The 24610-nt window shown below is 46.8% G+C and overlaps 1 protein-coding gene across 4 annotated transcripts in view; it reads right to left on the reverse strand.

The window, feature by feature from the left end:
• Positions 1 to 7566, reverse strand: part of MAP2K5 (mitogen-activated protein kinase kinase 5) — a 186572-nt gene extending 179006 nt beyond the window's left edge. For 2 of the 4 annotated variants that reach the window (XM_090029469.1, XM_090029468.1), the window contains exon 1: positions 7427 to 7566. In XM_090029469.1, the coding sequence (XP_089885595.1) occupies positions 7427 to 7555 (129 nt within the window). In that variant the 5' untranslated portion in view covers positions 7556 to 7566. The other 2 variants (XM_090029470.1, XM_090029471.1) reach the window with 2 other exon arrangements.
• Positions 7567 to 24610: the final 17044 nt, after the last annotated feature.

The raw sequence follows: 24610 nt of genomic DNA on the forward strand, positions 1-24610 counted from the left end.
TCATGGTGTGAACATTTACACTTCTTCAGGGGCTGGGGGGTTTTTGGCTTGTTTCTCTTTGAGCTCTAAGTATTTGAACCAAAAAGTAACACGCGCTATGCAGAGAATGAATGTAATGAAAAGGCAGAAAATGACTCTTGGGAAAACCTTTATGGTTGCAACTGGACCATATTGCATCTCTAAAACTTTCTATTCCTGCTTTCTCATCTGATGTATTTAAATAAACTGACATAAAAAATTACAGGTTAAGTTGCAAAAGACATGCATAAAAAAACAAAGGATGCACAATGCAGGTAACTTAAAACAACCAAAAAAAGAAAATCACAAATATTTAGGCAATGCAAAACTCAATGTATTATTAACGAAAGTCTTTGGGCTTAATTATTTCTAGAGCCCTGTAGGTGCTTGGCACAATACTAAAAAAAGATATAGCTTCTGTCTCGAAGAGATGACAGTCTAACTATACAAACTCTATGCAAGGAAATAAGACCTTCTCCAAACATATCACTTCCCCTGATTTAACTAACACTGTTTTAATATCCAGTTAGTTAAACAGTGTGAGTCCCTGCATAACAACATTCAATCGAGTTTGCTTTAATTGGTAAATAAACCTACTGGTAAACTAACAGGAGCAGGTGCATGCAGAAGTTTGCAGTCAACAGAGCTAAAAGTTCACGTGGATCTTGCTGCACACATCTGGGAGAGGTGGGAAGGCGCAGTCAGTGAGAGACGCCCACACCCCCGAGCTACCAACAACTCTGACTCCGCCTGGGAGACCTGCCAAAGCTGGAGTGTACAGTGCAGTAGGATTTGAAAAAAGAGAGGCGAGATCATCCAAATTCAGTAAGCTCAGGACAAGAGTAAACCATACCACCACGCAGCTTCATTAACAAATTAAACAGGAACCAATTCGGCTCTGTCCACTACCCAATCTTGTTGCCGAATCGGACCAAATAAAAACACCGACATTTTTGAAGATCTAATCGTGAAACTAATCTGATGTCCAGAATGTCTCTTCACCTGTTGCGCAGAAGCACTGATGTACTTGGACACCTGGGCGACCCTTCGCTAACACAGACTCATAATGCCAGCCTAACTTCCAGCAGGCTCTCACCATCGGTGACGTTAGCACAGAGACCCGGCAGAGGTCACAAACCATAAACTCCTGCAACTCGAGCAGACAACGAGTGATCAATGACCAAGAATAACTAATGTGTTATCTAACAAAACAGAAGGCCATTAACAGTGGAGAGAGAGGAAAAATGCAGGTAATGGTAGATGAAAAAGGAAATCTATCAAAGCTGATCTGTGGTCAGATGGTAAAACCATTTGTATCTTGGTGACAAGGAAGCTGAAACTTTAAAACCATGCCTTTTAACCACAGTGCAAGTATTGCTGCCGCTCCCAGGACTCACCCTCCTTGCTGAGAGGTGCAGCTCCGTGCAGGAATTCACATCAGCGCCAAAGGAGCATAAGGCCCTTTTCTACTCGCCCTCCAGGCACTCAAGCCCTGGGGCAAAGGGTACGATCCAGATTGACAAAGACAGACAAATCAGTCAGTCATGGCAACCCGATGAAAGATCCTTAAAACAGATCTGGTCATTGATAACCTCAAAGCCTAGAGCTGGATATGCAGAGGAAATGTCTGAAGCCCTGATCCAATGATCAGCACTGAGACCCCAACTCTGCTACAGCAGAGCCCTGCTCAGTTTTCGGGGCAGTTCACGGCCCTCTTCATTCACAGCAGGTTAGTGAACGAAGGACAAGCAACACTTCTCTGCCCTGGAGCACATCAGCGGTCTCGTGCAGCTGACTGGAGAAGTGGAGCCCTTTGGTGTCGAAGCTGCAGCAATCGCTGGAGCAGCCTGGCACTGCATTCCCCCGGCTGCGCTGCAAACCCTCACCTTCGCAAGAATGCAACCCACGACCTTGTGGACATGCCCCACTTTAAACACGTGCATGGCCCCACATCTAAGGGACAAGCACGGTTTAGGTAATCTCTTAACCCTGAGGATCTGCTACATGCCACTTGGTTAATTATCAGAGCTCTGCCCAGAGGAAACCCTCAGGTAGGATTTGAGCAGTTGAATATTAAACCTAATGGGGACGTATCTGTGCGTGCAGAGCAGTATACTGCATGTTACAACTCCCAGACCATAACCCACTACCTCCGGTGGGTCACTATATGCCCTTGGGCCAGACATTGGGCAGTTTCGTGCCTCAGTCTCCCTCCCCGTACAACAAGGTGTGGCTGTGCTCTTCCCTACCTGCTGCAATGCAGCACGGCTTGATTCCCATATGTTTGCAAAATGTTTTAGGTCCCCAAGATGTTAAATTGTCAAAAAAAATCACCCCCTTTTAAAAACATAAAAAGCTCCTACAGCACCCAGTGTTCACCAGCCTGGTGGCATTTCCATGTATGCCATGCCTAGAGGTGCGTCTCGATAGCTCCCTGGTGTTGAGGGTGCACACTCGAGGTACGCCCTCACCCCTATTACCCCAGCTCAGGCACAGTCAGGGATGCCCACAAGGATAACTCGGCTTTCCTCAAGCGACCCCATTTCCCCTGAGGCTGCAGCAACTCAGGCAAAGCAAAGGGAACATCCCTTAGTGCTCTGCTGTTTCTAACGACATCCTCAAAGGTTCAGGCTTCTGGCCAAGCTGAGACACGATGGTGCTGCCTACACATGTTTGCAGTATGTATGTCCCTATCTGGGTCACTGGAGCAGGCTGCACTCCACAAACCTAAGGGGAGGAAGGTGGGAGGAAAGGATATTTGGGGCCAAACAGTTGTGCTGATATGATTCATGGCCATGCAACCCAAATCTGCTCCAGATGGTGACAGGTGCCGAGAAAGAGAGAGATGCATCAGATTCCCACATCCTGGACCAGACGAGACACAGGGAAGAAGGGGAAAGCAGGGTAGATAAAAGTCAACAATTTAAATAAATATATATTAAAACATTGGATGTTTTTATTTATATTAGATTGTATTTAATCAAATTTTCTGTTAAGATGCTTTTATAAAAAAAAATCTAGATAAAGATAGCTTTAAGATAAGTTGAACCTCAAAGATATCATCATGGGAACGGGATTACAACTTCTAGTTATATACTATTTGTGACAATATATTCATGTAACCTTTTTAGAAAAGTTTTATAAATAGGTCACAACAGGCCATGGACTATATTAGGAGCCCAATCTCATGGGGTTCCCAGAGGGTCCTCTATAGATTAGTAAAGATGAAAGAAAACTGCTCTACCCGATGGGACTTGGTGCTCCCTCTAGAAAATCCCATTAAGCATCTCTGTGATGCTGAATTTCAGTTCTCATACTGTGAATTTGTGTCTCCAGAGATCATAGGTAGACAAGGCTCTTTGGGTAGATGTGATATCTTTTCTGAGACCAAATAGTTGGAAAAATTGTTCTTTGCAAGCTTTCAGGCAAAAATGCCCTTCTTCAGGCATAGGGAGATTTTGTTGCCTCCGGAGATCACATCCTTGTTAACAACAGGACATGGAGATGAGCAAGAACAGACCTGATTACCTACCCATCAGCTCTCTTGTCTCTCTGCACATTTGTGTACACACAGCCAAGCCCTTACCTCTCTCAAAAAGTGCAAATTTTCAAGAAGTTAAACGAACAAAGGTATCAAACAACAAGGATGCACTTTTTGTAGAAAACAATGGTTAAATGGAGACTTCCTGACCAGTGATTTAAATCAACCCACCCTGGGACAAAGTGACATCCCCCAACCAAAGTGCATCTCTGCTGCTTACCCTTCACCCTGTCCATGATCTGGGTGAAGATCACTGCTACTTCACAAGGACACCATCCCAATCCAGGCTTCGTCACCCACCCCCTTGCTACGGTAATGTCGCCAGCTGGGTCTACTGTGGTTTCACGGCGAAAAGAGGCTTCACTCGTTTGTTAATTGCTGTGGTGGCGATAACCACATAAAAAGGAATATACTGACCTGGCTTGCTCATTAAACACACCCAGACAGACCAGGGTAACAACATAGTTAAGAATTAATTAATGCTTCTTGCTCCTGCAGAATCACACTTTAGAAGTGGATACACCAGAGGATTGCAATGTAGAAATGGTGAACACCAAACCTTGAAAGCGCATCTGCTGGTTCCCAGCTGAGCAGGGCAAATCAGTCTCCCTTCTGGGGTGGCAAGTAGAAGCAATCCAGCGTCCAAAGCAACGGCTGAGCGCACAGCACCCTGTCACGGCTGCCAGACTACTTAATACAACAGAGGATGCCAAGATTCAAAAACTTGCAGTCGGTCTGATTAAGGCGATGATCAAAGGCAAGCACTTCTTCTACCCAAGGTGGTTCACCCTCGCATTGCAGTGAACTGGAGTGCTTCTGCTCAATCACGGCTCACATTTATCGAGCACCGAACTGCAGGAAGAGCTGGTGCTGCAATTGCCTCCAGGTAGAAGTGACCAGAGAGAGCTCTGCAGAGCATCCGAGACAAGAGCGCTGCGGGCAATGCATGGCGGCTGCGGAGAAGCAGCACCCCTTTGCTCTATCAGGACAGTGCTCTGCACTTCGAACCACACAGCTTCAACTGGTGAACAGAAGTGAAACTCTGCCATCCCAGATAGGTTTGGACACGCATACAGCGAGCTCTGGAGGGTTGGATGAAAAGCAAGTGGTCCTGATCAGGAAACTTCTCCACACGCCATCAGCCATGCCAGAGAGGGAAGCAGTAAGGGTAACCAGACCACGGCCACCTCCTTATCACCCTGGCTAGCCCGAGACCCTGGGCAGCGTGATGCGATAGATGGGAAAAGCCAGATGACCGCTGTCGGTGGCTCTCCATTAAAGCCTCTGCTAGGCTAGTTTCGACCCGGCTCCTGCTGGCCCAACGCCCCACAGACCCGCAAACGAACATCGCCATCTGCTCCTGGCTGTCACCACGCTCTTTGCTCACGCAGCCATGGCTGGATGCAAGGTCATTCACCGCCTTGTGTTCCTCTCACTCCCTGATTGCTGCAGCAGCCTGGGACCAGACGTCCGGCTTCTAAATCTCATGCCTGAGTACCAGGAGGGGGCTGAAGTCCCAGTGTACCCCCATCAGCAGATCCTCTTGCATCCTCTTCTTCCAGCTAGATGAACCCTGAACCCTGGGATGGCTGATGCCTGGGTGGGAGACTCAGATGCATTTGCTGAGATGTCCCTTAAATGAAAGAAACAGTGGATCAGTTGTTTTGTCAAGGCTGAAAAAAAACCCTTAAATAGGAAGCGTCTCCCCTTGAGCTGCCCACATCACACCAGGCTTTAAATTGAAAGTTTTCTCTCAAGGTCTTCATCTCCTGAAAGCGCTCTCCTGCTGAACCCCAAAGCCAGAAATGATGATGTTGCTGTGCTGGACTGGAGAGCAGCTGGAACAGCGAGATCTTTACTTTTCTAAAGCAGTACAGGGGGCAACTGTTTTGTTTCAAGAGGGCAGCCACGAGGCCCCTCATTTCGCTTTCATGGTGCTCCTCCACCGTCTCTCAGGCTGACACCACGCTGCAGGAGACGGGCCAGCTTCAAACTTCTGATGGGAAGAGGACTCGGCTGTCCCAGGCCCCTGTGGGAGCCCGACAGTGTGTACGCTGGCTGCATTTCATCTCCTGCTGACCAAGGAGCAAGTCAGCACCTGCCAGGGACCGGTCATGCATGCTGCAGGGAGAGGGAAGCATGGCCGGCCAGAAACACGGAGGGATGCTTGGAAAGCCTGCATCACATAAAGTTCTCCTAAACCGCTTCAATTAAAAGGAGTAAAGAAAAGGTCAAAATTAACTGCCTGCAGGGAGATGCTCCCGGTTGCCTTAAGAGAGGGGAAGTGGGAATTAACACCGGTCTTTCAGTACATAATTCCTGCCATTTGTTTGTGCATGTTTTGTTCAAGGTTTCCCAAAGGACAGTTGGGAGTATCATGCATGCCGCGGCCAGGTATGGATGGAGAAGGCAGGATCCTGCATCTGCGAATGAAGCCAGACGTGGTCTCTGCCTGCCCTCTGGCACACAACAGTCCCTGGGCACTGGTTTGTCTGGCAGGCCCTAAACACAACAGGAATAGAGCCATTACCTGGCTCCTCTGCTGTTTTCTCCCAGGACTCCTGGAGTGATTTCATCCCCGCGGTGCAGCTGCAGACCACAGTGCATGTTGATGACTCCCGGCGCTCTTCAGGGTCCTCCACTTCTGGATGCTGGACAGCCCAGAAACCCTTGAGCTGTGCAGGATGACACCCAGGCTCCCGAGACAGCGGGCTATACTCCACATAAAGGATCCCATGGTCCTGCTCCTCTTGGATCTGATCTGCTCACAGCGCTTCTGCCCGCTGCAAGTAACCCCGTCCAGAGGTGCTGGGATGGATACGCCGTCATATGCCTGCGGATCTCAGATCCGAAACCGCTAGGCCCCGCTGGCATCGCAACCTCGCCAACCAAGCCATTCCCCGTCACCCCCAGGCCAGGACGCCGCAGCCGGGCGCCATCTGACCGATCGAACGGAGCAGAAGAGCTCAAACGGAGGCTGGAAGCGTGGAGAGCCACAAACAAGGCACGGGCTGACCGGAAAGCAGCAGCATTTCTACTGCGTCAGCCACAAATACCCTGCGGTGGGCACTTGGACAGCGCCCGTTTTTGTGTCCCCCCTGCCCTGGTACTCTGTGCCGGACATGCCTCACGGGCCGCCTCGCTCCTGGTGCTCAGGCTGGACATGTGCGTGTGCACGTTTAGGAGCTGGGCTAGGGGCAGCCCGGGAGTTGTACCCTGAGCTAAAGCAGCACACCTACTACACACGAGGACCCCTCGGGACCCGGCCTCAGTCCCTTTCACGCCATCCGCACACACCGATGAAGCGCCACAAAACTGCGAAGCCGGCTGGCAAGGCCGAAGCTGCGCTCGCAGCCCGATGGCGTCCGCCTGCCCGCCGGTGACGTCTCCTGAACCACGCCGCCCCGCGCTCCCAACGCAGCAGGGCCCGCGCGCGCATCGGGGAGCGGAGCCCTAGCGCTTCGGGGGGGAAACCGGGCACTCCTGTCGGCAGCGCTGTTGGGCCACAACTTCCAGCCCCTCTGCGCGCAGGTGGCCCCCAGCAGCCTCAGCACCTGGCAGCATCACAGTAATTCGCAGCGTAACAATGATTTGCAGCGTCACAGTAATTTACCACACGAGAACGATTTGCCGCGTCACACGGATGTCACGTGCACCACCGCAGCGTAACGGCCATTTGCGGCGTCACGCTAATTTGCAGCGCAGGGGCGCCGCGCGTCACGAGACCCTGAAGGGCCGCACTGCCGCGTCACAACAGGCTGCGGTGTCGCGATACTTCGTCGCGTCACCAGAATCACTGGGGCGTCGCGCCGCAGCGTGACAGCGCCCTGCGGCGTCACGCGGGCGGGGCGGGGGGGGGCGGCTCACCAGCACGTCCCTGAAGAGCAGCTGCGGCGCGGAGGGCACGGTCCAGTCCACGGCGCCGCCGTCGGGGATGCGGATGCGGATGACGAGCGCGGGGCTCTCCATCTCCAGGCCGCAGAGCAGGAAGAGCATCCCCGGCCCGCGGGGCTCACATGCTGCGGCCCGGCCCCGGCCCCGGCCCCGCTGCTCCGGAATCAAAACGGCGGCGCCGGAAAGCGGGAGGCGGCGCCCGCGGGGGAGGCCGCCCCCCTGCCCGCCTCCTCCGGGCCCGCAGGCGCGCGCTCGCGGGGGCCCTCCGCCCGCGCCGCGGCCCCGGCCCCGGCCCCGAGCTCGCCACCCGGTCCCGGCGGGCCGGCGCAGCCGTGGGGCGGGGCCGCCGCCTTCAAGGAAGCAGAGGCGCCTGCAGCCGGCCCGAGAAGACGCCAGGCAAGAGTGCAGCGAAGTCACCTCCAAGAAGCCCTTCCAATGCACAGCGCTGCTGCTCACGGTATAAATGCGCCTGGAGCTACACCGCTGGGCTGCAGTTGCTCGAGTACAACCGTCTGGGGGGTTTTGGGTGGAAGTAGCGTAGGAGGCCTCGGCTCCCCCATTTCTAACATCGTTTCCTACCGTTCCCGGTTGCAGCGTTTCACTTGTCAGGAACCGGTTGTGTCCTGAGTCTGAGGACCACCTGTACGGTACTCAGCCAGGGGCTGTTCAAAAAGTATCGAGAGGGATGCTGTAGGAAACCAAATATTTTTATTTCCAGAGGTTTCAGCTTCATCTCCTTGGAAGTCTGCTCTTCCTGCAGCCGCGCGCCTCTCCCAGCCTTTCTGCCCTTGTCGAGAGCCCCTGTGATGAGCAGCTTGTGGAATCGGTAAAAGCTGCTCCATCGCATTTTGTTTAGTGGTCACAAAATCTGGCTTTCTTTATTTAAGGGTCACCTGGGGCCATATCAGGTGAATATGGAGGCTGCGGCACTTGTGGGATACAGTGCAACTTTTTTGTCTTCCCTCAACTAAAGAAAGCCGTGAAAGGAAGATTTTGTGACGTGGAAACCATAAAAGAAAATGCAACAGAGCAGCTTTTAGCCAATCCACAAATTGCTCATCAGAGGTGCTCCCGACAGTGGCAGAAAGGCTGGGAGAAGTGCTGTGCAGAAGCAGAGGACTTCCAAGGAGATGAAGCCAAAACCCTGGAAATAAAATCTTTGGCTTCCTACAGCATCTGTCTTGATACTTTCTGAACAGCTTTCGTATAATTCGTCGTGTAACACGTTCATAATCTGTCATATGATATATGGCATGATAAAATCATATCCTTTTCCAACTATTTGAGTATAACTTTGAGTTAAAATAATGTGATAATATGGTATGATAAAATCATATCCTTTTCCAACTACTTAAGCTGTCTAATAAAAGATACAGGATTTATCCAAAGAGCCTTGTCTGCCTGTGCTTAGACCAACACAGCTACACCCAACACCCCTGTAATCTATCAGATACAGTCCATCCATCATCGAACACAGTGGTTTACAACCTGTGGGCCGCAGACGGGGTCCACGAAAGATGGCCGTGATCAATCGAAATGTGTGAATGCCCACATCTCCCGTTCGAAGGGGTCCGCACCTCTGTTGGAAACTTTTTAGGGGTCTGCAAATGGGAAAAAAAAAGGTTGAAAACCTCTGCTCTAACACCTAACATACAGGCAACCCCCACTTATTTGGTTCCTGAAAAACCAAGTGTTCAGCAAAATGAGGGTTAAGCAAAACCAAAAGTTTTTGACAACCCAAGATGGCGACCGGGAGCATTGTAACGAAACTCGCTGAGCACTAAGTGGAATCAAGTGTCAATTTAAAATGAGCATTATAGTGGAACAGCGCTAAGCGAAACAGCATTAAACACGGGTTGCCAGTATTCATAACCTATCATATACCAGTCATGTTCTCATATATCACATCTCTTTAATTTGTCTCTAGGTTGGCTTCTTTTCGTCTCCCCCGCCCACGTCTAGTTCACAAGTGTGTGCGACACTATTTCCCTGTGGCAGGTTTGGGTGCTGGGGCTGTGTTGTGGCGGGGCTGTTTTAGGCAGAGTTGGGATGATGGCGCGTACGGGGTGGTTTGGACAGGGCTGATCCTGCCTCAGGCCGGTGGCTGGACTAGATGTGATCGCCGGCGGTCCCTTCCATTCCTGCTGCTCTATTCGTATGATCTCTCAAGCATATTTTAACCACCTTTGCAGCAGCAGGACGTTAGCCACCATGGTCCCCCTGCTTCACCTGCAAGTTAGAAAGCTCCCTCCTGCACAGCAAACTTTACACTTGCTTTGGAGACCTCAGCTGTGCCCAAGTGGAGTCCTTGATTCCAGTCTTCATTCCAGAATTTCAGACAGTATTTCAAATATCCTGGGCCCAAGGGCCTCGGTTAAAAATTATATGTGAAATCAGTGCAAAGAATGGTGGACAGGTCGGATGTGTCGATGGTAACCTGTGCTGCTGGGGAGATGCACTGTGGTTGGCATTTCCGACTTGCTGCCTGGTCCACAATCTATCCCATACTATAACCCTTATGCTTCGGTCACAGGAAGGGCAGAAAAGACTGGAAATCCTTGGAAGTCTGCAACTTCACACAGCTGCGCTGCTTTGTCTCCACTACCCAACACATCAACACCAAAGCAATGACAGGTTCCTGCATGCCACGTCCAACTGTACATAAATAACCTTCTATGCACAACTGTGCATTAACTTCGCTTGTAGTATACTGACTTCCACACCCGGTTCACAACTGAGAATCGAGTTAGAAAGGCCCTTAGGAGGTCACATCTAGTCCAACCCCCTGCTCCAAGCAGGACCAACCCCAAATATCTCATCCCAGCTGAGCTGGGTCTTAAAAATCCCCAAGGATAGAGATGCCACCACCTCTCTGGGTGACCTGTTCCAGTATTTCACCACCCTCCGAGTGAGAGTTTTTCCTAATACCTAGCCTCAGCTTCCCTTGCTACAACTTGAGCCCATTGCTCCTTGTCCTGTCATCTGCCCCCACTGAGCACAGTCCAGCTTCATCCTCCTTTCAGCCCCCCTGCAGGGAGGTGAAGGCTGCTATCAAATCCCCCTCGGTCTTCTCTTCTGCAGGCTAAATAAGGCCCATGCCTTCAGCCTCTCCTCAGAAGTTCCCCAGCCCCTAAACCATTTTTGTTGCCCTCCACTGGACTCTTTCCAATGTGTCCACATCCTTTCTGTACTGGGGGCCCAAAGCTGGACACAGGACTCCAGATGTGGCCTCACTTCCCTTGACCTGCTGGCAACGCTCCTAGTAACACAGCCCAGGATGCCGTTCGCCTTCTTGACAAGGACACACTGCTGGCTGCAGTTCAGCTTCTTGTCCCCTGTCACCCCCAGGACCTTTTCTGCAGAGCTGCTGCCTAGCCCGTCACCCCCACCTGCACCGGTGCAGGGGATTGTTCCCTCCTCAGTGCAGGACTTTGCACTTGTCCTTGTTGAACCGCATGAGATTTCTTTTGGTCCAATCCTCCAATGTGTCTAGGTCTCTGAATCCTAGCCCTACCCTCCAGTGTATCTACCACTCCCCCCAGCTTGGTGTCAGCTGCAAACTTGCTGAGGGTGCACTGCATCCCATTGTCCAGGTCGTTGATGAAGACATTGAACAAAACTGGCCCCAGCACTGACCCCTGGGGCACTCCACTTCATACTGGCTGCCAACTAGATATTGAGCCACTGATCACTACCCTTTGAGTCTGAGAATCCAGCCAGCTTTCTATCCACCTCCACAGTGCACTCATCCAACCTGTACTTCCTGAGCTTGCTTGCGAGAACTTCTTGAGGTTGTTATTTATTATGCATGATTAACTGGACAATTTGACTTACATGTTCAAAGCAGGAGGAAAAAAATTAAAGCTGCCAACTGTATTTGATTTAATTCCTATAACGGATTCAAGATCCTCTATATTAAGACTTTAAACTATGGAGTGTATTTTTAAAAATAATCTCTGAATGGCCATTAGTGAAGATAAGTTATCTCTCTGTTCAATAACTTCACAATTTAGTTCCTACAGTAGAAATTAATATAGCACCAACTCCAGAATATCCCAGGAATTGCCACTGCCCATGTGGAGTTCATTTCTGTTAAAATGAACCTTTTGTCTCAAGTCCCTGTGTACCTTGCAATGAAGATTCATTTTCTATTACGTTTTAAAGAAAGGGATAGAAAATCATAGAATTTCTATAGCCCCATGATTTTTCTAAAATGTCTTTTTCATTCATAGGGCTATAGGGAAAACCAACTCAATTTGCCAAATTTGCATAAATATTATGTAGCTTTTCCAGAGCTAATCACAACTTTCAATCCCCTATTCCAATTTGTGTTGATGCAGCTGTAATCAAACTTCAGAGTTTATTCTTTATATTGTATGTGGTAAAGCTATCAAACATTTACAGCTTGCAGCAGGGCTTTCCCGAAAACCACATAATCAAGGTCTATCATTTCATATTTCCTATTATGCCACCCAGTAGAATTTTTGTCATGGGAAGGTTACTGAACACAGAGGTCTTTATTTAATTGCATTTTTCCCAAATCTTGCTAAGAAATAATTCCTGTTTGTGCGGCAAGACTGCAGATACATGTTGATATACAACGTAAAGAGATTCCCCAAGTTCACCTAATGTTTCCTTCCTGTATTCATCCTTTCCTAAAGAATTTTCAGTAAGGAAACAGTTAAAGAGCTCCAGATAGCCATAAAAAAATGGAATAATTAAGCATTCAGATCTTCTCCATATAATACAGATGACATGTAGTCAACAAGAAACATGCATGGGTTTAATCAATTCTCTTTGTAATTAAGTGTCCGTATTTATCATGTACTCTCACAAAAGACTTCCAGATGTACAGTATTCAGAGGTGGATCCTGAAACTCGTGGCTTCGGTAGAAGAGCTGTGAATTACTAGGGAGATATTAAAATAGAAAAAAAGCACCCAATAACACTGTAAAGGTTTAGGCTTGTTTTACAGTACAGGCTTAAGTAAGTGCTATAGCCCACTGAGTCCCCGAGACATGGGAAGCAGCACAATTTGCCGGCTCTCAGGAAGCAGACTTATTTCCCTGTGTTGCCATGCACTTCCCCCTTTGATCTCTGTTGCTAAAGGAGCTATCTACAATAGCAGTTCTCTCTATTCTCTGTCCCGTGACTAAGAGTTACAGCAAAGCCAGTTTCAGGACCCCATCTGCCAGCAGAAAGCAGAGGGGGCAGGTTGGGACCCTCTTGAATCTGTCTGTGGATTCCTCCCCCTCGTTCGAGGTTTCTATAGCTCAGATGTCCCACCTCTCATCTCCTTGCTAAAGTGGCATCTGTAAGATGACCATCTGGACAGGCTCAAGCAGCTCCTTGTGTGAAGCCAGTGCAAGCAGTAAACATAATATTTAGTAATGCTGTGTCATCTGCACGCGCATCTTCCAAGTACTCTCCTACCAGTAATTCTCACAAGACATTGCAATTCTTATTTTTCAGTGAAAATGGAGGCAGAGAAATTAGGTGAACTGCCATGGCCCCAAATGAAGAGTTGGAGTTGTGCCAGCGCCAGGAGTAGAACCTAGCTTTTTTTGCTTCCAGTCCCACGCTCGAAGGTAAGAGGAAATCCCAGGTATGTCGTTTAGAAAGACACGTAGGCAGAAGTGCAGTGAGTCAGGAAGTCCTCTGAGTGCCTCTGTGCTTCTACTACAATAATCTCTACCACGAGATTACATATTTCCCATCTTGTAGGAGCCTAGAGAGTAAATAGTCACCATTTGTATCGCAGACACGGAAAGGTATTTATTATATTACATGTTAAAAATAGAGAGATATGCGCACGGATGTATACACGGATTAAAGGGGGCCTGAGAAGCAACATTCAGATCTAAATTGTTGGTCAACCATGTCCACTATTTCACCTCTGTCTGTGACCAATACCTGTTTCTAAACACGAAAACAAAGAACAGCTATAATACATGTAGTGAGAAGAACTCCTTGCTCCCTAGAAGGAATGACTCATGGCTCATTACCCTGGTGGCATGTATTTTCACAGCTGTGGTTCCTTTTGATTTTAAAGAGGTAGGTGAATACGTGAGAAAAATTGCGTGGATAGATAGCAAACTAAAGTTACATACTTCACTGAAATCCACTCCTCCTGGCCCACATCCCAAAATCACTGCAGGGCTTGGTGAGTGAAGCATGAGCGTTGGTGAGGGAGTTCATGTGGCTGCATCGCTCGCGGGTACACTCGTGAACTGTCCAGCCGTTCTGTATTCATTTGTTCTTCCAAACGATCGGCCTCCTCATATACCAGTCTAGTCATAGCCAGCGCAAAGATCTCCTCCGCAATATCTACCGTGTTTCCATGCCTTTCCTACCACCCCTTGCAGCTCTTCTGCATTTGGCGCACAGACTTGCCCAGATCCTCTGTACTAAGAGATGGGCTCTGCTCCTTTCAACCTCACTGGAAAATTTCAACCGATCTCAGTTCAACGGGAGCAGAATCAGAGCCCAAAGAAACTTTTGGAGGCTCTGTTGTCTGGACGGTACAGTGTACTTGGAATTTTTAAAAATATACTTTAGGGAAGTGAAGCTATTTGGATTCAGACAGGGTTATGAAAGATTTGGGTCCTCTTTTAAATTACGCACATATTTTAAAAGAAAGAAAAGCACAAACAGATGAGATTTTATCCTTAATGAAATGAATATTGTTTAAAGGCTGTTTGCTGCACAATTACTGAAAAATTACAGCATAAACTGTACAGGTTAGATTGAGCAAAAATGGCCATGCAGTGTTAATGATGTTACCGTCCCCTACAAGACCAGCTTCAGGGGCTGCATAATTGTTTCTGCCAACCTATAAATTTTTGAGTAACAACAAAATTATTGTGATTTTTCTTACTAAATAATTCATACATTACAAAGCATGTATGTAACAAGGTCCATGAATCACTAAGCATATAACGATCATATCTAATAGCATCTCTTCTAAGAGGAATTCAAACAGATTTATGTACTCGGGTTAACTAAAACACACTGATTCTGTAATGTTTATAATTCTATCCCCAAACTTTAAAGACTCCTAAAGAAGTGCTGTATTTTTAAATTTGCATTTTAAAATTGAAAGCTTTCCCTGACCAGATTCCTTGCCTAAAGAACTGCTTTGAATCGTGTTTTACAGTATTAGGATAATTAATATCACTGAAAGTAATAAATTGGTTCTATAATGTACAAGTGCAGTGCTCATAAACAGTGCTTAAAGTGATACACTTGCTACTGAACTCATTCTAATACTCACATATTCTACCTTCCTGAAGAAACAGCAACCAATAATGCATCTGAACTGGTTTGGGTATTTATAATGCAGGGTAATCCATTATTACGAAACCTTAGCTTTGTCCCATTATTTTAAAATACTAAATAGATACACATTTCTGTTTTATACAAACAAACTTCTTCATTCATGCTCTACAAAGCTGTATGGATTTTAACTTGAACACATACAAAAGTCACAGACTCCCCTCATTTTCTCAACAGTCATTTAATAGCTGCTTGTCATAGAAAGGTCTCACATTACTAAAGACTTCATTATTTTACAAAACATACCAGTGCATTTACTAGAGCATTATGTTGTATTAGCATAAATTATTAAGACTAAACTACACTTGCTTAAGAAACATTTTGTGATGCATTATCCCTGTTTATCTCAGCTGCATTTATTCACTTACTAATTCAGAAAAGTCAATAACTTGCAATGAGCATCCTAATCATTAATGTGAATTACTGAAGTTCTACTACACCCATATAGATTTTATTTATTCCTAAAAAGATGTCATTACTATCTCTCATCATCCACTTCACTATAGCCCTGAGGATTTTCACTTTTTTATGCTACGTTCACCTAAACTGAAAGATAAAGCCTGAAGGGAACTTGCAGCTGATATGTACTTTCCTACAAATGTACACTTTGGGACATGCACTCGTTTTAGACCACGAATTATCATCTTATATTTCTGGAAGAAGATTAAGGAATGTGACAGTAAACAACAATTTAACTTAAGTGGCAAGTTAAGTAATATATGAACCCAAGGAGAAAGATGCTAAGTTCATATCAGAAAGTTAACCTTGGAAGCTCTAAGGACATGGCGATATTCAGCAGTACAAGCACTGACACAAGCACTAAGTAAGCCAATGGACAATTTAGCTCTGCATGTGTCTTAAATTTGATCTTTTAAATGGTTTGATCTTCTGTGAGTTTAAAGGCATTATGGTCTAGAGAACTAAAGTGGATGGCTGAGAGGTAGGAACTACTGATTTCTAATCATGGCTTTGCCACTAACTCTCTGCGGACTTGTTTTTACACTATATTTAATCTCAAATGCAGGTGAATAAGAAGTTAGGCTGATTCCATAGAGCAAACTGCAAATGTCTGAAAGCTGGAACAAACATTTGGGGAGTTCCGCCATTAGCCAATGCATTAACTGCTTCAAGATAATTGGCAATTTGGAGGATTTTAAAAAAGCCTATGCAGATACTGAATACCAGGGAAAATGAGTTAACCTTCTTGTGTCTTAATTTTCCTTTCTGTAAGACAGGGTTATTTACCCACTTCACTGGAGCATCGTGAAGGTTAGCTAACATCCGTAACATGTTAAATATTGTGCTTGCCTGCATGCATCAATCACCTTCCCCCCCCAGATCAGTCCCTCCCAACTGGGAAGCTGATTTTTCTGCCCAGAACAGAACCACCTCACTTTGATTCCTGTCCAAAGCCAACTGCCAAGAAGAAATAGCAGCATTTCTTTTCAGGTACCTGAAGGAGTCAATAGACTTAACTGCTCATTGTTCTTTACTCCACAGGTGTTAACAATCATCTCTCCTTTTTAATGGTCTTGAGTGTTACTATGTGACTGTCTCCCCAGGTAACACTTCAGTTGAGCTCTGCTTTTCCTAGATGAGCTCTCTTTCTCCCTGCCCAATGGTTCTGATCACTTTTAGTTACTGAAAGCTTTAAACCATGTTAAGTGCCTGTGCTAAGATACAGGAACACTTCCTTTTCCCCAGTACCCAAAAGGTTACCTTGAGTTTTCCACCCTTCCTTTCTATAGCTTTTCACAAGGGAAGGGCTATAACTGAATGAGGGGAATGCTTGGAGGAGGCTTGTATTTACACCTAATTTTTTCAGCTCGGGCTGAACATCCTGGTTAAAATTGCTGTCTGAAGTCCCTCCCAACCAGTTCCATCCCAAACCCTCTCCAATTTGGCTTCCATTTAATATACATCAGCCTCTATCCCCTTCTAGTTAGATGTTTAAACCACCTGCTTTTTCCTGCTTTTGTCCTTCAGAGCTCTCCATAATCATCTGCGAAGCTACCCCACCGTCCTGTTTTAAAGCACTCCTTGAAACTCCCATTTGGCACAATGCCTGCAAAACCCTTGACAAAAGTTAGGACACCAATGCTGATCCATACAGTCTTGCAGGGCTTCACTGTTTGTAGCCATCTACTGTCTCCTGTCTTATGCCTAGATTGTAATTCCTCTGTGGCAAGGGCTGCTGCAGCAATACCTAGCTCAAGTGTAGCCAGGTCCTGGACTGGACTCCTAGGTGCTGTGGCAATATGGATTTTAGTACAGTGTAACCATGTCAATGCAAATCCAGGGACAATGGATAACCGTGAAGTGGGATGTCAGTTTATTATATCACCCACTCCTTGCGGAAGTCCCGCTTTGCCCATCTACAGCAGGGACTTGCATCACTGGGGCTCCTTTCTTTACACCACTGTCTCAACCATGCTCTCAGCTTACACTGTCCTTTTAGAAACACGATAAAGGGACACTGACTGCTGGACATGTACAGCCACACTGCAGACTTGACCCTAGGCCAACCCTTCCACCATCCTCATACAAAAACCTTATGTCCAAGCTTCTCTGTGCCTGGAAACAGAGTTCATTTACATGTCTGGAGATTTGAGTCATAGCCAAGGCTTTTTTTTTCAAGATAGGCTCTGACCTGTCCACTTTGCTGACATCCGTGAGCACAGGAGTATCGTTGAAACCACTAACACAGTTCAGGAAGGCTGTTGTTCTGAACTTAGGTATAATTTCAAACACATTAACAGTACATTACCCTTGGATAAAGCACAGTGCATTACCCTTGGATAAACCACAGCATTAATTATCTTACATACAACTTTCACACCCTTCAAAAAAGGGAGGAAGGAGGACCCAGGAAATTATAGGTCGGTTAGTCTCACCTCAATCCTAGGCAAGCTGTTCAAGAAAATTATGCTGGTACACATCCAGGAGGGTCCAGCAGGGGACTGCATGCTTAGGGGCAACCAACACGGGTTCATCAGTGGCAGGTCCTGTCAGACCAACCTGGTGGCCTTTTACGATCAGATCACCAGATCATTAGATGCAGGGGTAGCAGTGGGTATAGTCTTCCTGGACTTCCGGAAGGCTTTTGACACTGTCTCTCACCCCGTTCTCATTAAGAAACTGGGGGCTGTGGTGTAGACACTCACACAGTCAAATGGGTCGCCAACTGGCTGGTGGGCCGCACCCAGAGGGTGGTAGTAGATGGGTCCTTCTCAGCCTAGAAGGACATGGGCAGCGGGGTCCCCCAGGGCTCGGTCCTCGGGCCCGCACTGTTCAACATCTTCATCAGCGACTTGGACGAGGGGGTAAAAAGCACCCTGTTCAAATTTGCTGATGACATTAAGATGTGGGGGGATGTGGGCACACTAGAAGGATGCAACAGGCTACAATCAGACCTAGACCGGTTACAAGGGTGGGCGGATGTGAATAGGATGGGTTTCAACACAGACAAGTGCAAGGTGATGCACCTCGGGAGGAACAACCGGCACCATGCCTACAGGTTAGGGAACTCCCCTCTTGTCAGCACGGAGGCGGAAAAGGATCTTGGGGTCATCATTGACTCCAAGATGAACATGGGCCGGCAGTGTGGGGAGGCAGTGAGGAAGGCCAACCGCACCTTGTCGTGCATCCACAGATGCATCTCGAGCAAGTCCAGGGAGGTGATCCTCCCCCTCTGTGTGGCACTGGTCAGGCCGCAGCTGGAGTATTGCGTCCAGCTCTTGGCACCACACTTCAGGAGGGACGTGGACAGCATGGAGAGGGTCCAGAGGAGGCCACTCGCATGATCAGGGGGCAGCAGGGCAGGCCCTACGAGGAGAGGCGGCAGGACCTGAACCTGTTCAGCCTCCAAAAGAGAAGGCTGAGGGAGAATCTCGTGGCCTGTTATAAACTAGTCAGGGGGGATCAGCAGGCACTGGGGGAGTCCCTGTTCCCCCGAGCACCGCCAGGAGTGACCAGGAATAACGGTCACAAGCTGGCAGAGGGTAGGTTTAGGTTAGATATCAGGAGGCACGACTTCACGGTCAGGGCGGCTAGGATCTGGAACCAGCTTCCAAGAGAAGTGGTGCGGGCTCCTACCCTGGGGGTTTTTAAGAGGAGGTTAGATGAACACCTTGCCGGGGTCGTTTGACCCCAGTACTCTTTCCTGCCATGGCAGGGGGTCGGACTAGATGATCTGCTCAGGTCCCTTCCGACCCTGGAAACTATGAAACTATGAAACAGCTGACAAGCCAACACCACACTCCTGAGCTGTGGTCCTCTAGCAGCTTGGGGTATTAGCTCATTTTCTGCAACTACCACTCCTGTACTAGCCTAGTCTCCCTCATTTGGGCATCCTGATGCTGGAGAGCTAAAGCCAGCTCCACACACAGCCCCACACCAGTCTGCTTCCTTATGTAGCTACTGTGAATCATCAAGATCTGCTAAACAGTGTCATCTTGTGACTTTGTACTAGCATTGTGCACTACACATCCTGAGCTACAAGAGGGAATTCACAGGGAGCGTGGCATGCAACACAGATTTCCACGCCACCATGAGGTGTTGAGAACTACCTTCACCTTCCAAGGGACATAAACAGCCTCAGGAATGCCTTCTGCCACCACCAATATGCTCTTGTCCATATCCTGCCACAACAGCAGTGAAGCCACAAGAAAGAACACCTCATCGAAGAGCACTGGATACATGGTGAATGGCTGGATCCAGCTGAAATGGCAAAAGGCAGGGAACACACACAGCTAGAACTGCCTCCATGAAGGGTACTAGGTGCTAAAAGCACTTCCTCACAGGGGTACAATAAGGGCAGACAAATTCTCTTCCATCATGCAGTGAACCAATGTGGCTGGACTTAAGGCTGAGTGCTGGACTATGCCTCCAGGCACCTGGTGTGCCAACGTAGATGTGGGGACACAAATGCCAGTTGCAAGGCTCTGGCCATTCAAGGTGGCCTTGGCAAGCTTGGGTTCACACATCCAGGAGCCCATGCCTGCATCTATTCTGTAGTGGAGACACACCTTTAGCCTAGCCTGTGCCTCACTTCCACATTGATAAACTGGGTGTGGCATTGGCCCTCTTTCACAAGACTGCTGTGAGGCTCCTGTGCATGCTAACATAAAATGTGTGATGAAAATTGGTAAATAGAGATTTTAAAATAACTTCTGGAAAGCACTCTATCTACTGTTGCTACCTACTGTTGTACTACAGATGCCTCTGAGTTTATTCACTTTGTGTTTTGCAGGTAGTTTATTCCACAATTTTTTTTAATATAGTAAGTAAAGACCAGGTGCAACCTCAAGAAGTCAAGGAATGTTGGATTAGGCCCAGAGTTTTCCCTCTTATTGGTAAGAATTTTTCTCAGAATCATAGAATCATAGAAAATGAGGGTTGGAAGGGACCTGAGGAGGTCACATCTAGTCCTCAAGGCAGGATCAGCCCCAGCTACATCATCCCAGCCAAGGCTTCGTCTACCTCGGTCTTCAAACCCTCCAACGATGGAGACTCCACCACCTCGCTGGGTAACCTGTTCAGTGCTTTACTACCCTCCCAGCAAGAAACTTCTTCCTGATATCTAACCTCAACCTCCCTTGCTCCAACTTGAGCCCATTGCTCCTTGTCCTGCCATCTGCCCCCACTGAGAACAGCCCAGCTCCATCCTCCTTGCAGCCCTCCTGCAGGGAGGTGAAGGCTGCTATTCAATCCCCCTCGGTCTTCTCGTCTCTAGAATAAATAAACCCAGTTCCCTCAGTCTTTCCAAGTCATAAATCCTGTGCCCCAGCCCCCTCACCATTTTTGCTGCCCTCCACTGGACTCTCTCCATCTAGTCCACATCCTTTCGAGGACTCCAGATGTGGTCTCCCCAGTGCTGAATAGAAGGGAAGAATCACTGCCCTCCATCTGCTGGCACCGCTCCTCCCAACGCAGCCCAGGATGCCGTTCACCTTCTTGGCAACAAGGACACACTGCTGGCTCCTGTTCAGCTTCCTGTCCCCTGTCACCCCCAGGTCCTTTTCTGCAGAGCTGCTGCCCAACCCGTCACCCCCACCTGCCCCGGTGCAGGGGATTGTTCCCTCCTAAGTGCAGGACTTTGCACTTGTCCTTGTTAAACCTCATGGGATTTCTTTTGGCCCAATCCTCCAATGTGTCTAGGTCACTGAATCCTAGCCCTACCCTCCAGAGTATTTACTACTCCCCCCAGGTTGGTGTCATCTGTAAACTTGCTGAGGGTGCACTCTATGCCATCTTCTAGGTCATTGAAAAAGATATTAAACAAAACTGGCCCTAGCACCGACCCCTGGGGCACTCCACTTGATACACACTGCCAACTAGACACTGAGCCATTGATTACTACCCTCTGAGACCGATGCTCCAGCCAGTTTTCTATCCACCTTACAGTCCATTCATCGAGCCCATACTTCCTTATCCTGCCTGCAAGAATGTTGTGGGAGACGGTACCAAAAGCGTTGCTAAAATCAAGGTACAGCCAGAGGGGAAGAGTAAAATATTTTTAAGAATGCAGACAGGGTGATTATTAATCCATAACAGTAGGCAGAGAGGCTTAGGAATAGGTGCAGTACCAAAATTTAGTGTTAAAAAATTTGTGTTGCAGAAAAAAAATGCATTTCAAGTTGATGGCACATTTAACAAAGTCTGCAGGTTACAGATAGTTTTAGTTCTAATAACAAAAAGAGCTGCCATCTGAGGCAAAAACTGATTTTTATATACAGTTAAATGCCTAGGACATTAGAGGTTTGCAGTAGTGGATATTTAGCCAAGAATTTTCTATTAAAACAAATACAAAAACATCTAAGACTTCAGGTGAGTACACAAAACTCTGGGGGATAAAATTTCTGTTAATACTACCTCTTACTATTGGGAAATCTCTATTGAATCAAATTTATCAGACACACAAAAAGGTATAAAAGTGAAATATAGTAATTAAGACTTGTTTTTTTATTGATTGTATGGCTTAAGTAATTTTTCATTACTAACATAAGATTTAATAAGTATAAGTAGTTAAAGATTCTGACTTGGCACTGGTCATTAGCAGGTAATTGAACTAGTAAAAAAGATCAGTTAAACCTATGTTGATTACCACCTTATCTTTGAAAGGCAATTAAGGGCCTCAATCACTGCAACAAGATTTGATTGTGCAGCCTTTATTGGACATTGATCTTTCAGCAAAGTGCAGTTACATTTTCCATTAATTTACAGTAACACAGTTTAACTCTGATACCCAAAACTGTTGACCCAGGTAAGATGTAATGCTAAGCACTTGTTTAGGTTAAGATGCCCCCAGTAGTCATTATTGTTTAAAAGGAAAGTGCTACAGAAAGTAGCTACCTGATCCACTGGGTTTAGAGTAAGGTTTCAGGTATCTGAAGTGATTGTTAACTGAGGTGAAACAAAGCTCCTTGCCTTTTTGTGTCATCTCTCATTCATTTAAACATCATCCTTGTATACAGTGAAGAGATAATTAAAGCAAGCATTACAAAGCAGACCAGATTTTGTTTCAAATGGAAAACAGAGTAGATCATGTCAACAAAAAGTTGAAAGGTCATTTTGGATTTCAATAATCTGTGACAAAGTATTGACAGATGCTCATATATGCAAGTATTTAAAAAGTCCATCAAACGGAATACAGTTACGACGTCTAAAACAGTCCTAGGTGTAATAGTACACATAATGAATACTTACTGGTCCCAAATTGTCAAGTAACTAACCAAAGATGAATGCCCAATTTATCACGATCACCTCAGTCTTATCTGGATTGGGTTTCAGCCAGCCAGTTCTCATCCATACTCCAGACCCGAGGTAGGGCATCTGACAGGATTTTCTGGATTGGATGAAATACAGTACTTGTCATCAGTGTGTACTCAAAGCTCTGCAGCACATGCCCTCACCAATCCTCCCAATAGCTCATAGAAACATTGAGGAGACAAAGCAGAACGTAAGACCCTTTGGGGCCCAACATAAGATCACTCTTAAGAACAATGTGCAGGTACCCAACACCAACCTCTAGGAAGAAAGGCACAGAGCAGCCATATCCATCACCTGAACTTAATCAGGCCAAGCTACCACCCTCCAACTCCTTTGGACCTAAACTAAAGCCCGCTGAACTCAGCAGAAAGACCTGGGCGATTTCAGTGAGCGCTGGCTCATGCACCATAGCATCAAAAAGACTCAGTATTCCCATTTCTCCTACAGGTGGATCTTACCGTAAGTCCTGAAGAGGGTGCAGGTTGCCTATTTTCTGGAACTTCCGGCTACACCACCTCCTTTTTCATGCCCTTTCCAGCGCAAAGAAGATACCAAGAAACTGTAAAGCACCCTGAGATTTTACTCTACCTAAAATTAAGAGCCACAGAATGGATCCGACACAAGAGATGCTCACCAATTGTAAGGAGGCAGAGAGGAAGGTTTGGAGATATTTGGATGGTCTTAGGGTACAGGAAAAACAAATGAGCTAAAAGCGGGTGAACTACTTACGCTGTGCTAACTGTAAATGATAATCTTGCACAATAAATGAAGGCTAAAGCATAGTAGCTGAGCCCTCAGTGAAATGAGGGAAGCTTCCCTGCTTTAGCTTTCACTTGTTACAAAACAAAGGTGCACAGACAATTGTGGCATGGCATCTGCTCCACGAGACGTTCCTCTCTTTTTAACATGATGCAACGTGTTGAGACCTTAGACCTAAAATGGCCATACAGATTGACAAGGAAAACAAAAACCAAGCAGAGTTTCTACAACCCATTGTCACTGCAATCTCTTTGGATAGTCTACAATCAGTGTAGCAGGAAGCAGCTTATCTGCATACTCCCAGTAGGGTCTGTCACAAGCAATTTCACAAGTTCATCATCACTGCCAGTATTACACATCTTCCAGTCCGTCCTCCTCACCCAGAATGTTCCCAGGACGGACAAGAATAGCAGGCAGGCTGTGGTATCTAGGAACTCATTTATCCCCCCACTTTTAGGTGATGCACTCATCAGAATCTAATTCCCAAGGTCCTTTGTATGAAAGAACTGAGAGGGGACTCCGGTCACAGGCACCTAGAATAGCAGTAACATGGACCTTTCTGGTTCTCTCGGCAGAGTTCATCTGGGAACTGACAGAGGCAAGAAGAGCCAGGGACTAGGGTGACAAGAGGAAAAAAAGTTGCCAATGCAGAGATTTTCACTGAGGTGTTATCAGCATTACCCATCCATCCTTACCTGCGGTTTCTAGGTGTTGCAAATACTGCCTTCACAGACAAGGCTTCAGAGATTTATCTTTGGGCTTGGAGGCATATCCCAAGCTTTTCTAGGCAAAGAGTACACCTGGGATGCATCTTGCCTTTCAACCCTTTTCATTTTGAACTCAGTACATGACTAAAGAATAGATCTTAGTTAGAAACCAAACGAAAAAACCTCAAAAAGAATGAAAGCCAAAGTGAGCCCTTTTGGTTGAAGCCAAGTGAGATTTCTGTTCTCCAAAAAAGTGATTAGCTGTAACTCAATAATTATATTCAACATTTGTGTACACGAAAACATCATCCTTTATGAATGGTGTATTTTTCTTTAAGTGTTCCAATGGGTCACACACAAGTCTTAATGAATCCAACGAATTATATTATATTTGAACTCTGCCCTCAGCCATCTTCCAGTTCATCCTTTAGCCTGATCAACTCTGCAAGAGCAAGAGGTCTATTGATTTTCATGTAATACAAGAAAATATTACATTTGCTTAATTGTTACACAGTGAGAGCATTGAACAAGAAATCAAGTCTCTATTTAATGCTGCAAGCAGCACAGAATTGCAGTGATCAATACA

The sequence above is a fragment of the Crocodylus siamensis genome, chromosome 15, assembly GCF_052110815.1.
Source record: "Crocodylus siamensis isolate JL-2025a chromosome 15, ASM5211081v1, whole genome shotgun sequence".
NCBI classification, from domain to species: domain Eukaryota; kingdom Metazoa; phylum Chordata; order Crocodylia; family Crocodylidae; genus Crocodylus; species Crocodylus siamensis.